The sequence below is a fragment of the Amblyomma maculatum genome, chromosome 4, assembly GCF_055883805.1.
Source record: "Amblyomma maculatum isolate TAMU_Amacu chromosome 4, ASM5588380v1, whole genome shotgun sequence".
NCBI lineage: Eukaryota > Metazoa > Arthropoda > Arachnida > Ixodida > Ixodidae > Amblyomma > Amblyomma maculatum.
The window spans coordinates 195,521,358-195,538,066 of NC_139347.1; the positions used below are offsets into that span (position 1 = coordinate 195,521,358).

Here is a 16,709-nt window from a genome sequence, read left to right on the forward strand (position 1 = left end):
CAGGTTCAGCTATTAAACCTATACATACTCCACTCTGTTGAACATACAATATTTGCATGAGAAGCAGCCTTTGACAAGAGGTAGGCTCCTGGCTGCTCCAGGAAGGTGCCCACTGACACACCGAGTACATGTTGGACAGTGATAACACCCTCTGCTTCTCGATCGCCTCTCGTTGTTCCTTCGGCAGGCCATCATGTGGGATGGGATAATACATATCATCAATATGAATAGAAAACTCAAATATTGTCTTTATCTCGGTGCTCTTACTCTAAGATATTAAATGTCAGGACCCCTTATTTTAAAATGACAGTACACTTTTACTTGGCTGACATTTTTTATAAGATATCCCGAGATTAGCATATGCCACAAATGTGCGTCCGGTAGAATTGCCCTTAAATGTATAGCGCTTTTATGCGTTTTCTACTAAAGAACACTGGAAAGGTGTCCTGTTTTGTACCTTTAGCCTTCAGGCAAAGCTACCTCGGATCCGCTTTCTCGAGTACCTCTACAACATTGCCTCTTGGCAGCTCTCGTCTGCTTTCTTTACTTCACGAACGAACAACAAATTTTGTTGTGTAGTGGGAGGCTGCCAACCGGTTAAGTGTACATTACTGATTATATTAATGGTGCGTTTGTTACGATGAAAAGCACTGATGCTTTTTTGTGCAAGTCTTCACATATGTAGGTACCACCCGTTCCACATATGCTCAGTACAAAATCGTGTGGTATTAAAATAGTTAATGTACGACTTTACTCCATACATCTTTCCTTGAGGAATGCGTTGAATAAGCGAATCTGTCCTCATAACTCTGAACGTAGCATTACCATCGCCTTTCTTGCATTGTCCTTTGAAGGCGAGATCATTCTGAAAAGAATGGTCAGTTCTTCTGCCAACACATCCTTCTCAATGAAGCGCGACAAAAAAGGGACCGGATGGGGAAGATGGCAATCAATTGGCACACGTGTTGAGGGTCTAGTAGATAATGGTTGACTAGTATAATTTCTCACAGAGGCGAAGAACAGCAATAGATTGGATTGTTGAGATAGTTCATCGAACATGATTAAAATGCAGCTGAAGAGACGACAGATTAGAAAATCACACATAGACAAGAACGATGCTGCATAAACCCCTGAATTACTTGCATCCGCGCACCTTCTTTTCTCTTCATTTCATTTACCTATATCTAAATTATTTCTTCACATTTACCTGCCGGTAAGATCAGGAATTCCATGTCCTCTTTCAACAGGGATACAGAATGCGTACTAACACAAGCTTCACCTGACACTTTTACTGACCAAGCTCCAAACCTCTCTGGCGTACGTCAACTTATTTTTTCTTTAATCTATACGCATGAAGGTCGGTTAGGCACTTTAGTTGTTTCAATATTTTACAGGCCGTTGCACTGCACCGCAAGTTTTTTTTTTTTTTTCTTGAATGGGCTTGAACAAGTTAAGCTGCCAAAATAGCGCACATAATGAGGTACTCTGAAGGCATTCAAGAGATTGCGTTTCAGATTCTCCTGTTCTGTGGAAGCGGCACTTTGTACAGGCTTCCGGGAGATGTGTGAACTTGCGATTCCAACAATCCATGCAGCACCTGGCGGCAAAACCATGCAAACGCGCCAAAGAGGTCCAGTAGCAGACGCCCCTTGCTCGCGCTATAGAAAGCGCTTGTAGCACCGCGAAAAAGGACAAAACCAACGGCAAACCGATTCTGCAGCCGTTCCGCAGCACAGTGGCACATTGTTTCATGCATTTACTTCGTGATCCAGCGATCAGCGCCAGAGAATCGATGCATTTTCAATCTCCGCGGAACGCATTGAAAGTACCGTCTACATATAGTCTCATCAGTTTTTGTCGTACGATTGCTTTCCTGGTATCAACTGCCTTCTACTAAACTTCCCAAGTGACAGAACACCTACGGATAAGTACGAGTGAACAACAATACGTATTACGCAGCTCGACTTCTCGCGTCACGTACAAAATTCGATCGGCGCACGTATTAGCAATAGTTTGTGACATGCAAGTCAAGTCAAGTCATCTTTATTTCAACATCACAAGGATGCTAGGGGCGCAGCCAAAAAGCCTATTAACGGCTTGACGAGGGGCTGCGCCCCTTACAAAAACTTGGTAACTTCGGCGTATGAGTTGACTATGCAATGAAATATAATTTTAACAGAAACAACAGGGCGAAATGGCACTTTCATATAATGTTTAACAAAATACTGTACAAAAGGTGATATACGATTGCGGCAAGGAAAAAAAAACAAAAAAAAACATACACGCAGTGTGGAAAACATATTTACAGAAATGCACACTTTCAGTGAGGTAATAAAAATAATAGCGTTATCTGCACACTGTAACTATTGAATTGTGTTTAGAAGAAGAGGCAAGGTGTAACTAATGCTCTGCCGTCCGTAATTTGTTCGGGTTTCTGGAATGACGAAATGATTTTTTGTACGAGTGCTGTAATTGTGAGACTTGCGTTCAAGTCTGTAGAGTTCCTTGAAGAAGATAGCTGAGTTTATGGCTGTAGTCCTGTAGCGCCTTAATAAAGTTTGTTCATATTGCTGCGGGATAGGAATTATATTCAATTTACAAAAAATCGCTTCTGTTGGTGCGTCTCGAGAAACGTTGACGATGATTCTAAGGGCTCGTTTTTGTAATCTATGAAGCTTGCTAACATTCGAAAAGGTGGTGGTCCCCCAAACCAAAAAGCAGTATCCTATAACAGAAGAAAATAGGGACTGAAAAATAATTTTTTTTACAGATTGCGGTAAGCAATACCGAAGCCTGGAAAGAATACCCACTACCTTAGCTATTTTGATAATCGTAGTATCTACATGTTTATTCCATGATAAATGTTCATTAAAATACACCCCAAGGCTTTTAAATTCCGGGACGAGCTCAATTTTTTCCGAACCTAGCCACAGCGATAATCCCAGGAAATCAATGATCCTATTTTTGGGACGGAAAAGCATTGCTTTGGTTTTTTTGGTATTAATTTCCAAGGAGTTAATGGCTGCCCATTCATGGAGGGAAAGCAAACACTGATTCGCCTGCCCAAAGAGATCATATACATTAGTTGATTTAAAAAATAGGCTGGTGTCATCAGCATACATAAAAAATGTGCATTTGTTATCTAGACTAGTAACATCATTTATGTAAAGATTAAATAGCAGTGGACCCAATATGCTGCCTTGAGGAACACCAGCTCGTAGAGCCTGTATATCGGAAAGCTGATTGTCAATCTTGACCTGCTGACAACGGAAGGTTAAGTAAGATCGGATTAACTGAAGAAAGACGCCCCGAAAACCGTATATGTCTAGCTTGGCTATTAAAGTCTCATAGTTGATCCGGTCGAACGCTTTAGAAAAATCAACGAATATGCCCAGAACAAGCTCCCTCTTTTCAAATGATTCCAGTATTAATTCTTTCTGCACAAGAAGGGCGCTCTCTGTTGACCTGCCTTCTCTGAAACCATGCTGACATGTAGTTATTACGTTGTGTTTTTTAATAAAGCTAGCAATACGTTTAAACATCACCTTTTCTAGACATTTTGAGAAGACGGGAAGTATCGATATTGGACGATAGTTAGAGAGGTCGTTTCTGTCACCGCTTTTATAGATAACAGAAACCCTAGCCATTTGCATCCGCTTTGGGAATACTCCGTTTTCTAGGCAGATATTGAATATGTACTCTAAAACTTGGCTGATAATATCAATGACATATTTAAAGGGTTGCACCTGGAAGCCATCTATATCACGAGACCTGCTATTACGGAGGGTTGCGAAGTGACTTTGAATCTCATGCTTATCTGTCGGCGATAGAAACGCAGTTTCAGTGGTACGAAATTTTAGATATTCTGCAGAGCGTTGATCATGAGCACTCCTCACAACTGAAATAAAGTGATCGTTGAAGCGATTGGCCAGCCGCCTTCCGGATAACGCGCAGTCGCCTATTTTGATCGATGTACAAGTTTGGGGGTCTCTTTGAGGGTTTAAGATATTGTTAATTTCCTTCCAAACAAGATCGCTTCGTCTTACTGTATTGGAGTTGAATAGCTTATTCATGTAATCTTTCTTTGCTTGGCGAAGAAATGATGTTACCTGGTTTCTAAAATTTTTAAAAGCTTTAAGGTCATCGGGAGCTCTTGAAGAAAGGAAACGGCTGTAGAGTTTGTTTTTCTTTGTTATCATTTCGAGGCAGTCTCTGTTGATCCACGGTTTACGAGCTTTCCTTGACTTTTTGCAAGTTCTTTCAGGAAAGCACTCTAAATATATGCTTGTAATTATCTTTATGAAAGTATCATACGCTAGATCTGGATCATTAATTTCGTACACGCACTTCCAGGACACTTCCCTAAGTTTGGCTCTGAATAGTTCTAAGGTATCTGGGTTTATCGTTTGGTATGTTTGAACTATTTGCTTCTTTCGTTGACGCTTGTTTGCACGATCAGCAAAGAGAAAAATTGGTAAGTGATCACTCAGTTGAGCACAGATTACACCAGATTGTGTGAATGTACACTGAACATTGGTGATAAAAACATCGACAGATGAGCCTGTATGCATTCTTGTTGGCTCCAAGATGACGTTTCGAAAACCGTTACAATCCAAAACCATATTTAATTCACGCTGTTCATGAGATGAAGTTAAAGAATCTATATTGATGTCGCCACCTAATATCAGGTTCAGCCCATTGTCAGTTATCCAGGACAAAAAATCGTCAAGAAACAAAAGAAAAGAAGACATTTCCACCGGGAGGACGATAAACCACTGAAAACACATCTGAGCCACAGCGATAAGAAAGTATTTCATAGTCGTCGACTACCATGGAGAAACGAGGAATAACACAGCCATTAAAAGATATGTTTAACATTAACATCACACCACCTCCTTTCTTATTAACTCGATGCTGGGAAAATGTATTGTGATCTTCGAGGGTTAGAACTTCTTCATCGTCTCGATACCAAGTTTCTGTTACCATAATTACATCAAATGAGAATTTTAGCGACTTCTTTGTTGCGTAATGACTGAGAATTCAAATGAAAGAAAGAAGTGACATTTTTGTTTTTCGAATGTAAATTAGAAACATCAGCGGGCAAGTAGAGCTGCTTGGCCATGGTGAAGTGGAAGAAAATCAACGGGAAACGAGCTCTCCTTAAACTATTTTATCTAGGTCACCTACACAGGCAATGCGGATCGCATCGGACGATTCATCCTTTCTCGCGAAAATGCGTCCATTTCTCGTCCAGACGAATTTCCATTTTTTCTCCTTTTTTCGAGTGACAGTCATTCCCAGCAGTTTTTTCAATGTGGGGCAAAGGTGCTCGTTAATATAAATTGCTGCACGAGTCCGGGACGGGCTGCCGTTTGAATCACCTTCGGAGTTAGAATTGCCATCGGCAGCGCTTGCCTGTGCAACTGTTTCAAGGTGAAGACTGTCAGTGGTAATCTTTGATTGTCGGGCTTTATCAAGTACAGCATGACGCTTTGACCGATTTCGGAATTGTACGATAATGTTTGGGCATGGGTTATTCTTCGTCGGGACTCGATGACAAATTTCTATATCCTGCATTGTTATCGGCTCCTTGATAGCTTCGCCAACTTTCAGAAGTATCTCTGGCAGATGTTCGTTCTGATCAAAAGGAAGACCCTTGATTTCCACATTTTTTTGCCTTGAATATTGTTCAAGCTCAGTTAGGCGCTGCTCATAGCTAGTTAGCAGTTTTTTCAAAGGTATCTTGATCATAACGCTTTTTAAGCTAGTTCTGCTAAGAATAGGCTGACCACCCACAACTCCGAGAACTCCTATGCACTCAATAAAGTTTTCAATCAATCAATCAATCGCCGCGTCAGGCAGGCGTCTCGAGATCTGCAGGCCACACAGCGCGTGACTGCCCTCGATCTTGTACCGCGCGTGTTACGGAAATTGGGTCCGTTGTGTAATCGCGCTCGAATATGCGGCCGCTCACTTTAAGCGTTGCAGCTTGTCACCCTTGAATAATATCACAGAATCGGCATAGTTCTGTCGGCGACAGGTCTCTCAACTGCGCGGTGAACTGATCAAGCCGGCACCTTTTTTTTTATATATATTCTCAAATAAAGCTGTAATTCCCTGGCCACAAAGCCCACTTGCAGGGCGCTCATTTGGTAAAGAGCTTGAATGCCTATCACGTCTCGGCAATTATCCGAGCAGCATGCAGTGAACAAAAGTCCTGAAGCCTAAGGATTGTCGTCTCAGACGCAAAATGAACCCGTCACGCCATCAAGGCCTAATACACCTAAAATGCCTCGAAATTATTTATTACCACAGCCAGAAACGGCCTGATAGCATTTCATGGCAATTCATTATTTAATGACACCATACGGCTTCATTTTCCGGCTGAGAAAAAAAATCACTTGGCTTCCGGATTTCTGACCATGACTGTACATAACACGTGAAATCCAAAATTAGCTTAATTACTAACATATTAATCAAATAATTAGGGGTCGTTCAATTAACTCCAGAATATACTGAAATCAAAGCTTATCTATGCCTGTGCTCAAATGAAACAAGAATGAGCTCGCACGGTCTTTTTAAAGTAATGGGTCAGATACAATTTACTTTCCTGTCTCCCTTTTTATCAATTTTCTTAACGCCTTTTTTTTTTCTTTTTTTTAACCCTGTATCTAGGTTGGAAGTGCTTCGTCGAAAGGTAGACACAAGCCAGACGGGCGAGCAGCGTGTGAATACGACACAATACGTCATTTATACTAACAAGCTTTTCGGTCACAGAGTGCCTGCGGGAGCGAAAACTCCCGAGGACCTCGCTAGAGAACGAGTTTATGGTATCCGATAGCGTAGACACAGATACACATGCGAAAGAGGCGACGCAGAGCGCTGGCTTTTCGAAGGCATTACTAATCACGCTCGCACTCTAGAAGAAAGCAAATGCATACCTGCACGACACAGACAGTCGACATAGCGACATAACACGTAAAAGCAAGACATCTGCGTACTGAAATTGACACCGAGCAATGCAAGCGGCACCATCAATCATGAAAGAATTATTTTACTAGTTCTGCGAAATGGGCTGTTAATTTAAACGCACTATCGCGCACAAGGCAAGTCTAATAAAAAAACACATATTTTTAAATAATTGTGATGACCCTTCTCGCCATGAATAGCTTCATATTATCCTCGGAAACGAAAAAGAGAACTGTAGACTAAAAAAAAAAAAGAAACAAAAAAGTTTTACAGCTGAGCGCTATCAAACAACGGCAACAAGCGAGACGACCGGAGGCTCGCACGATGAGCGCGGCGCCTTTCCATTCACGCTGAATAATGGCGAAATCGCTGATGTCCTTACTTGTAGAAATATGTACACACACTGCAGTGCCAACGTGCTGCCGTCTCCCAGAAGCATCGGCGATAAACGTCGCTTTTCTCCACGGCAGATTTCGTAAACATGTTCGTCAGCTGACAACGATTTTTTGAGGATCTTCAGCGACGCTGGCGCCTGAACTTTGGTCTGATAGTCCCTGGTACACTGGGATCAGGTCAGAATGAAGCGTGAATTGTGACAAACCCGACCACTTTTTACAAAACACTACAAATTTCGTCACAAACAAGGAACAGCAATACTTTTCAAGGGACGAGTTACGCGGGACCCCACATATTTCCGCCATCTTGCCCAGTGCGGACAGACTTCGCAGTGCCCCCTGTCGTTCATTAGAGTTGCGAATAAGATTGAGAGCACGCCGAAGCAATATTGGAAAAGTCTGGCACCAGCCCTCCGATGCCGGGTTGGTACCAGGTGGCGCTCCTGAGAAACAGACCGTAATTCTCCTTGTCTAGCGTAAGGATTATTGTAGCAATAACAATGACGATGCATTCAGTACATAATGATGAAATAAGCGATCACAATGACGATACAGTCAGTGGCGATGGTGATGGGATGGTTGCCAATAAAGATGTTGTTCAAAACTGTACTGCAAAATTGCTTTCGACATTTCTGCTCATAAGCAGACTTCAGCGCAGTGTAGTCATTTTCCTTCACATTTATTGCTCGGTCTGGATACTAGACCTGCCACAGTGCTCTTCACTTTTGCACGTGTGTAGGGCTATCTACGCGACAGCGTATGCCCCTCGTTTGGTGAAAAAGGCGTCAATGCTGTTATCGGCGCAACCTACACCTATAATTAAGAAAATATTGTTGGAAAAACGCTTGTGAATTCGTAATAAAATCCTGGCGCAATGTTGATTGTGCACTGTTCGTGGCGGTGTCAATGATTTTGTTTCCCATTTAGTATTCATCTGCAGGTCAAGTTAGAGGCTGGCCGGGTTAGGGATTCGAGTCGACAACGTATGGGCATGGAACTTTGTCATTCATTTACTTTACAGGTGTACACAGAGAGGTCAGAGAGATACTGCACCTTACCTAGATCAGAAACCAAACGAGCTAAAGCCATTTGACGCTTGCCAAATCATTTGCCAGTGTGCCAAAATGCCTAAAATACGCGGAATGAAAAGACAGTCTTAAAGCTCCTATTCTGCCTACTCTTAACGCCTCGCCACATTGGCGCAGATGAAAGATTCCCGACAACTGTTCCGGTGTACCCCGGGTTGGGCGCCACCGCTGACGGCTTGGTTTCGAAGCAGGCGAAAGGAGAGACCTCCATGTGCAGTGCGATGTCAGGGCAAGCGAACGATCTCCATGTGGCCGAAGTTACTCCGTAGTCCTCTGCTACGGCACCTCTTACTTTCTTTCCACTTTCACTCTAACTTTCCTCCATTTCATTATGATGTTGGCCAGGCGTCGACAGAACGTGTGACATACTGGACGTTTCTTTTCTGTGAACCAATCTAAACTTATGTACTCTTGAGCGCCTCCCTGACTTTTTCAAGCCTCGACACATCATTGTCAAACATTTCCTTCCCTCATCCCTGCACCCCACCGCGGTGGATCAGTGGTTAGGGCGCTCGACTGCTTTGCCCAAGAATGCGGAATCGAATCCAAGCCGCGGTGACCTCTTTTCGTGTGATGCGAAAAAGCAAGGCACCCGTGTGCTCTGCAATGTCAATGGATGTTAAAGAACATATAGTGGTCTAAATTTTAGGAGCCTTCTATTACTGCTTCTGCTATAGCCTCAGTCACTTTGGAATAAGCTCCATAAACAAGCACGCAAGCAAATATTTATCTCAGCATACGACTACGAACAAACCATAACTCCTGAATGTCATATCGAATAAATATGTGATATCGAAATGTAGACTATCTGACAGAATTGAATAAATTGTACTCAACATATATGTAGCCGCGTGAGTTTTAATGGCTATTTTAGGCAAACGAACTCTTGGCTCTTTTATCGCTCTTAATGCCGCTTTGTCTCCTTTATCGCTCTTATTCCCCCTTTTGGGTCTTTTATCGCTCTTCTTGCCCTTGTGGCTCTTTTATCGCTCTTAATGCCCTTTTTGGCTCCTTTTTCGATTTTAGTCTTCATCTTCGGATCGTGTCATCTGTAAATGTGTTTACCTATTAGCCTTTCCCTTTTTCGCTTCTTCATAGCTTTGCCGTTCTGCCTTGTTTTGACCTGTTTTGTTATCGTGCGCCTTTTAAATTCGCGTTGGTTGTCTTTCCGGCACGTGCAAGCTCAGCACCTGTTATCAATTTTCCCGCCCACTTTTCGTACATATGTATTGTGTCGCTCTCTAATAAAAAAAAACAGTTGAAGTCAGTGCTGTGTTGTCGTTCCCTTTCTGTGTTTCTGTTTTGAAGTGCGCTGTTTTGCATTCCAAGATAATGAGACTTGGTTTGCTTGGTTTGTAGGATTTAACGGCCCAAAGCAACGAGGGCTATGAGAGATGCCGTAGTGGAGGACTCCGGAAATGTCTACCACTTACGGTTTGTTAACTTGCACTGACATCTCATGTACACGGACACCTTGCTTTTGGCTCCCATCGAGAAGCAGCCGCCGCAGCCATGGGATTCGATGCCGCATTCTTGGAGTCAGTAGTCGAACGCAGTAACCACTGCACCGCTGGGCCAGGAGTCTGCTGATATCTGTCTATAGTCTTGCTTTGACTCTTTGCGAACGTTGAATGTCATTTGCCCAAGTAGTCGCTTCCCAGCAGCACATCAGAAAAATAGGACAGAACGGCAAAATCCAGCAATTTATGATATGGCAATGTGAGTTTAGTTTGGTAGTAGCATCTTTAGACGCTCTACAGGTGCGACCACCCCGGTTCTGTGCTTGTCTCCGCTTGAAATAATAAGCGTGCCATTAACTGACGTGCATAGGTTTTTCTCAAAACTGCCTGTTATGAACTACAGATACCGGGAATCATTTATCGCCTATCGTAAAGAGCACGAGAGCACCGTCACTTTCAGTATAGTCACAGTAGCGCTCTTCTGCAAATGAATAAAAGCACGGTTGAAATGCGTAAAAACTCTGAATAGTTTCCCAAAATTTATGGCATTTAGTTTGTTTTCACCAATGATCACCATCTATTTCGTGTTACGTTCAAATAATTAGCGTAGTAAATCATCCCATGCGACCACTGGAAATGGTGGTATGCAGAGTCGCGCTGCTTATCAGCTTCTTGCAAATTGTTCCAAAGTTGAAATAGAAGCTCCTGTCAGAAGTGCAATGCTTCGCGGTCTTTACTGCGATCAAAAGATTACAGAATTAAGCATTTGTTCATACTCGTGTCCGACTACAAAGTACGTTTCTAAGGCTACTTCGCATAAACAAAAGCAGCATTCTTCATTGGCCAATTTGTTTTTCTCAAACGCATGCGATATAAAATTGCAGCCTATTCCTATTTTTGCTTATCATCACGCGTGCAGTGTAATTAACTTGCTGGCTAGTGCGATTGCCTTGACCTGTCTCAAGAAATGTTAGTGGTTAGCTCATGTCATCTCTTTTGTGAAAGCCGTGAGCTTTTTAAGCAATCGATGTTATTTTTTAGTTTTCGTTACGATATGGGCTAAGCATTTGTAGTCAGGGGACTGCGTTCTAACTCTTCTTCAACAGGTGTCAGCCGGCTCTCCACTGACATAAGCTTCATGAATGGCCAGCCTCCGGGCGCCTACCTCATCATGCTCTGGCGCTTCGTCTGCCCCGTGGCGCTTGTGGTGAGTTTCAGAGGCCGTTTCAAATTTATTTAAATTATAGTTGTGCCCAGGGTGGCCACGTACTATTTCTCCATAGTACCCCATCCAACGGGGCAGAACATAATCGTTGCTGTACACAGCTCACCTTACAATGCCTCTGATGGTCTCTAGCACTGTCCTGTACGACATGATCGTTTCTTTATGGCCTGGTTTCTGCCGTAAAAGCTGCGTGTGGCACATAAATATTTAAAATATTTCAAATCACCCAAATACTTTCATCTGCTGAATGTTTAAATGCACCGATTCTATAAGCTACTTATTTGATAATGCAACAGACTTTGCACACAGATGTCTGACTGAAATCAACCATAGAAAATCAGGATAAATCTTAATAAATCTGGCACAGTGACTTTGAATTAACTGCTTACTCTGTCCTTCTGCAGTGTATAATAATGAAATGAAAAGTGAAAATTTGTTGATGCCTTTGGCTTAAATGAGCTGATAAGTGCGTCAAATTCCTACAGATGTATATATATCTTTTATGTTTTGGCATCGTCAGTCTGGGTGAATTTTGGAAGTAAATATGCTGCAGAACAATCACCATGGAACGCTACATGAAATCATCTCGTTGGTGCTGGAGAAAGTACGCCTAAGCCCTATTTCTGGAGGATTTGCTTGATTCATTGACACACTTGGACTACACGGCACAAAAAGTGCCGTGTAGCAGTAATAGAAAGCTTCCACATAGTGGCCACTGGCCAGTACTATAAGTTACTCAATGAAATAACATTGAAGGCCGCTTTCTTGGCGAAATCCGGCGTCAGTGTAGTGAGCAAAATTCAGCTTGTAGTTGGCAGCTGGGCGCACAGAGATAAGTCGCCGCGGACTGCAACGTCACGGCTGTGCGTTACACGGCTCAGTTTGGAGCAGCTGCCACTTCGGGAAGCTCCTATGAGATTGAAGGGTGATATCTGAATCGAGTCCTCCGGAAACCCTGGATCCCAGTGCAAATAGGCTACAACTAAGCCACGCAGGCTTATTTCTACTGCTTGAATAATACGAGGCTTCATATCTTCGATGAGTGGTCTTTCAAGTGACGTTGTAGCGGACGACTGTGTGCTATTGTGTATGAATGAAATAATAGAGGTGCAAGCAAAAATACCAGTGAATCAGCGAGTATCAAAGTGCATGTACAGCCGTCATTACGGTAAACAGGAACGCTCGAGCGCCTGGCTTGGAAGGATATTTGGATCGCTCATTGCTTGCCGCTGGGCTTGAAGTGATGCTGAACGACATATTTGAGTCCGAAGAATGTCGCTGGTGTCTTTTAGACCCCTTAGAAAAGTGTCCGACTCATCTGGAATCGCTGAGCGGCGCTTAAACTTATCGATCAAAGAAGACAGTTGTGCTAGTTGGTGCGTTTAAGTAAATGACTGTGACATTGCAACTGCTGTCCCGTCTGTACCTTATTGCCACTGTCCCTTGTCTTTTTTCACGCTAGTTGCAATGTCTCAATCATTTACTTGAACTCTTTGAAGCCATGCACTCCAGCATACGTGTTAAGCGTGAAGGCGGCTCTACGCATACGAGGATTCTCATGGCGAGACGGCAAGAGTGAGACGTTAATGCTGTTGCGTCATATTTATTCAAAGGCGTTGCATAAGTTTTTCCCCGCATTTCTGAGCTAGTGGGGCACTATGGGTGCACTTCCACTAAGCAAAACTTTCAGCGAAAGTAACCTTTTGGGAACCGCAATTTGCCTAGGGGAAATCACAAATATTTCAGAAATGCATGAAAATTAAGAATTCAAAACTAAAATGAGGTCTTCAGTCATCACCATCCAACTAACATGGCCCCAGCAGAACTAAAGCCTCATCGATGCCTCTTGACGGGACCTTTTCCTTTGATAGCCTCTATTGGAGCGTGCATGCGTGGCTTTTGCTCTTTTTTATTTATTATTTATTATTAATTGACTTCAAGCCCGGTAAAGCGTTCGCTAGTGCGAACGCGTTTTTAATCTTTTTTTTGTTTGTTCAAGAGGACAATAAAATGAGTCAGATGGGAGGTGAATTAGCGCATTGCACGCAAAATATGCTTACAGATTTCCGTTTCGTTTATGGGATTTAACGTTCCAAAGTGACTTACTTAGGCTATGAGAGACGGCGTAGTGGAGGGTTTATGAAATTTGGACCACATGGGGTTCTTTAACGTGCATTCACGTTACGCAGCCCACGTGCGCCTTGCTTTTCGCTCTCATTGAAAAGCGGCCGCCGCAGCCAGGATTCGAACCCGCAACCGTGGGCACAACACCCGAGCGCCCTAACCACTGCACCACCGCGCCGGGCCAAGCGGATGATTATGCAACAAAATCTTAATTATGCGATGGCATTGGGTTCCCTCGCGAAAAAAGTGCGGTGTCCAGAGCGAGTCGTTTAATTCGCAGGATGAGAAAATACGAATGAAAATTAGTGTATTTGAAGGGATATTGAACCCTCGTTCCTGCGTGACACGCATGTGTTCGGGGCACTATACTAAAATGGAGGCAAATAACGCCCGCAAACGATCCTTAGCTGCCGTCACCAGTTTCACGTACAGATCTCGAAGCTCAAAGCGTGGATCACAGGTCCATAAATAAAAAAGGATTTTAAAGAACAATGGTGGGAAAGTGAGTATTAAACTTCAAAATTAATGGCGAGGAAAAAATGCGACGAAGGACAAGAAATGTATCGAAGAAGCAGCACCATTAGCGCAGTGTCAGTCGCCTTGTTTCGGCTCTGGAGACCAATTGGTACAAAGCCAAGTACAGGCATCATTAGCTTCAGACGCTGTTGCATTCTAGAACACGTAATGTAAGTAGGTGCTGCGTGAGCTCTTTCAGCAATTCAATGAAAGTATGCACACCTTGGGGGGGGGGGGGGGGAGTGGGGGGCTTCATGCATTTTTAAGAAATCATAGCCTTGTAATGTTTGTTGATGTTTCAGAATGGTTGGAAAGTATCACAAGGTTCAACTGATAACATTTTAGTTACTTTTTGGGCATTACCAACCTTGTCGTATCAAGATATATTGAGATGTATCACTTAACAGTGATACGAAATGCGCTGGTTCATTTTCTTTTGCGAACGCGATAGGAATATTAGCTCATGAACCACTTTTTACTGATTAGGCTGAATTGTGTAAAAAACAATACCTTCTAATTTATGCAAAAGAGCCATTTCTTTAAGCGTTGAGTAAGTAAACGCTGACCCCTTCATGGATCACTGCCTTGTCGTGGCGGAGGGGCTTGCGAAACTCGATGAAGTCGTGAGCTTGCTGTGTAGGGCCACCCAAGATAGACAGGTCACGGCAGAGAGTTCTGACAAAATGTGATTGACTGGAGAAGATAATGGCAACCCACTCCAGTATTTCCTGCCAAGAAAATCCTATGGCCAGTGACAATACCATTAAAGATATGGCGCCGGAAGATGAGCCCCCCAGGTTGGAAGGCGTCCCACATGTTACTGGGGATGAACAAAGGGCGATTCCTAGTAGCTCCAGGACGAATGAAGCGGCTGGGCTAAAGCCAAAAGGACGCTCAGTTGTGGATGTGTCGGGAAGCGACCGGAAAGTCCGATTTTGCAAGGAGATATATCAAATAGCAACATGGAATGTAAGATCTATGACGCAAGGTAAACTGGATGTCGTCAAGCGAGAAATGGACAGATTGAACATTGATATTTTGGGTATCAGCGAGCTCAAGTGGACCGCAATGGGAGAATTTAACTCCGGCGACCATTATGTCTTTTATTGTGGGCACGAATCCAAGAGAAGGAATGGGGTCGCTCTCATAGTGAACAGAAGAATGGGCAAAGCAGTGCTAGGGCACCACCCCAAAAACGACCGAATGATTTCACTTCGGATCCAAGGTCACCCTTTCAACATAACAGTTATCCAAGTCTATGCACCGACCACTACTGCTGAAGAAGCTGACGTTGAGAGATTTTATGCGGACCTACAATGCCTTTTAGACCGCACCCCATCATCAGACGTCGTTTTTCTCATAGGAGACTGGAATGCTAAGGTCGGTAGTGAAGAAATATCCGGAATTATAGGCAAGTTCGGCCTTGGCGAGCCAAATGAAGCTGGGCAGAGGCTAGTAGAGTTTTGTCAAGAAAACAACCTGACCATAGCGAATACTCATTTTTAACAGCACAAGAGGCGCCTGTACACATGGACTTCACCGGACGGTCTGTACAGGAATCAGATCGATTATATTCTTTGCCGGCAGAGATGGAGAAGCGCTATACAAGCAGTAAAAACAAGGCCTGGGGCCGATTGTGGTACCGATCATCAGCTTCTTGTTGCCAAAATTAAGCTTCGATTGAGGAAAACGCAGAAAACCAGAAGGCCTTTCAGGTATGATCTGGATAAAATTCCATTAGAATATGCTGTGGAAGTGAGGAATCGATTTCAAGAATTAGATCTAGAAGACAGAGAGCCCGAAGAGATGTAGACTGATGTTCGTGATATAATACAAGAAGTTGCTACTAAGGTAGTTCCAAAGCAAAAGAAATGCAAGAAAGCAAACTGGTTATCTGTAGAGGCTTTGCAAATAGCTGAGGAAAGGAGGATGGCAAAAGTTATGGGGGAAAGAGAAAGATACAAGGGTCTCAATGCGGATTTTCAGAAAATAGCAAGGCGAGATAAGAATGCCTTCCTCAACATACAGTGACAAGCAGTTGAGGACAACAGCCAATTATGGAACACAAGAGCTCTGTATAAGACAATCGAAGATATCAAAGGAAGCTTCTGTGCTAAGCTGGGCGTGATAAAGGACAAACGAGGCAAGAACCTCACTGAAGTCTCAGAGATAAAGAAGAGGTGGCAGGAATACACAGAAGAACTGTACAAGAAGGACCCGAAATTGCAAACCCAACATAAGACAGTTGTGATTACTGAACTCGAGCCGGGCATCCTGAAGAGTGAAGTTGAATGGGCCTTAGCCAGCCATGCTAAGAATAAAACTAGCGGAATTGATGGCATTCCAGGTGAGTTGCTTCAAAACCTCAACCATGACGCTGTTAACATTCTGCATACATTATGTCAGAAGATTTGGACAACCCTGCAGTGGCCACAGGATTGGAGGAGGTCAGTTTACATCCCCATCCCAAAGAAAGGCAGTGCCAAAGACTGTTCCAACTACCGCACGATCGAGCTTATTTCGCATGCTAGCAAGGTGATGTTGAAAATCCTCATAGGTAGGCTGCAGCAGTATGTGGATCGGGAGCTTCCGGACGTGCACGCTGGGTTTCGCAAGGGCAGAGGAACTAGAAACCAAATTGCCAACCTTCGCTGGATCATTTAACGAGCAAGAGAGTTCCAGAAACCCATCTACTTCTGCTTTATTGATTATGCAAAAGCGTTTGACTGTGTAGATCTCAGCAGATTGTGGCAAGCTCTCCAAGAGATGGGAGTTCCAATTCACCTCATCTGTCTCCTCAGGAACCTGTATGAAGGGCAAGAGGCCACAGTCAGAACTGGGCATGGTCTTACTGATTGGTTTCCGATCGAGAAAGGAGTGAGGCAAGGCTGCATACTGTCGCTCTGCCTATTTAACCTATATGCAGAGTGCA

The 16,709-nt window shown here is 43.4% G+C and overlaps 1 protein-coding gene across 1 annotated transcript in view; it reads left to right on the forward strand.

Annotated features, from left to right (window-relative positions):
• The window catches only part of LOC146193945 (sodium-dependent noradrenaline transporter-like), a 132,436-nt gene that overhangs the window by 54,854 nt on the left and 60,873 nt on the right, over window positions 1-16,709 (forward strand). The window contains exon 11 of the mRNA XM_084602901.1: window positions 11,019-11,119. Within this exon, the coding sequence (XP_084459027.1) occupies window positions 11,019-11,119 (101 nt within the window). The remainder of the gene's footprint in view (window positions 1-11,018; window positions 11,120-16,709) is intronic.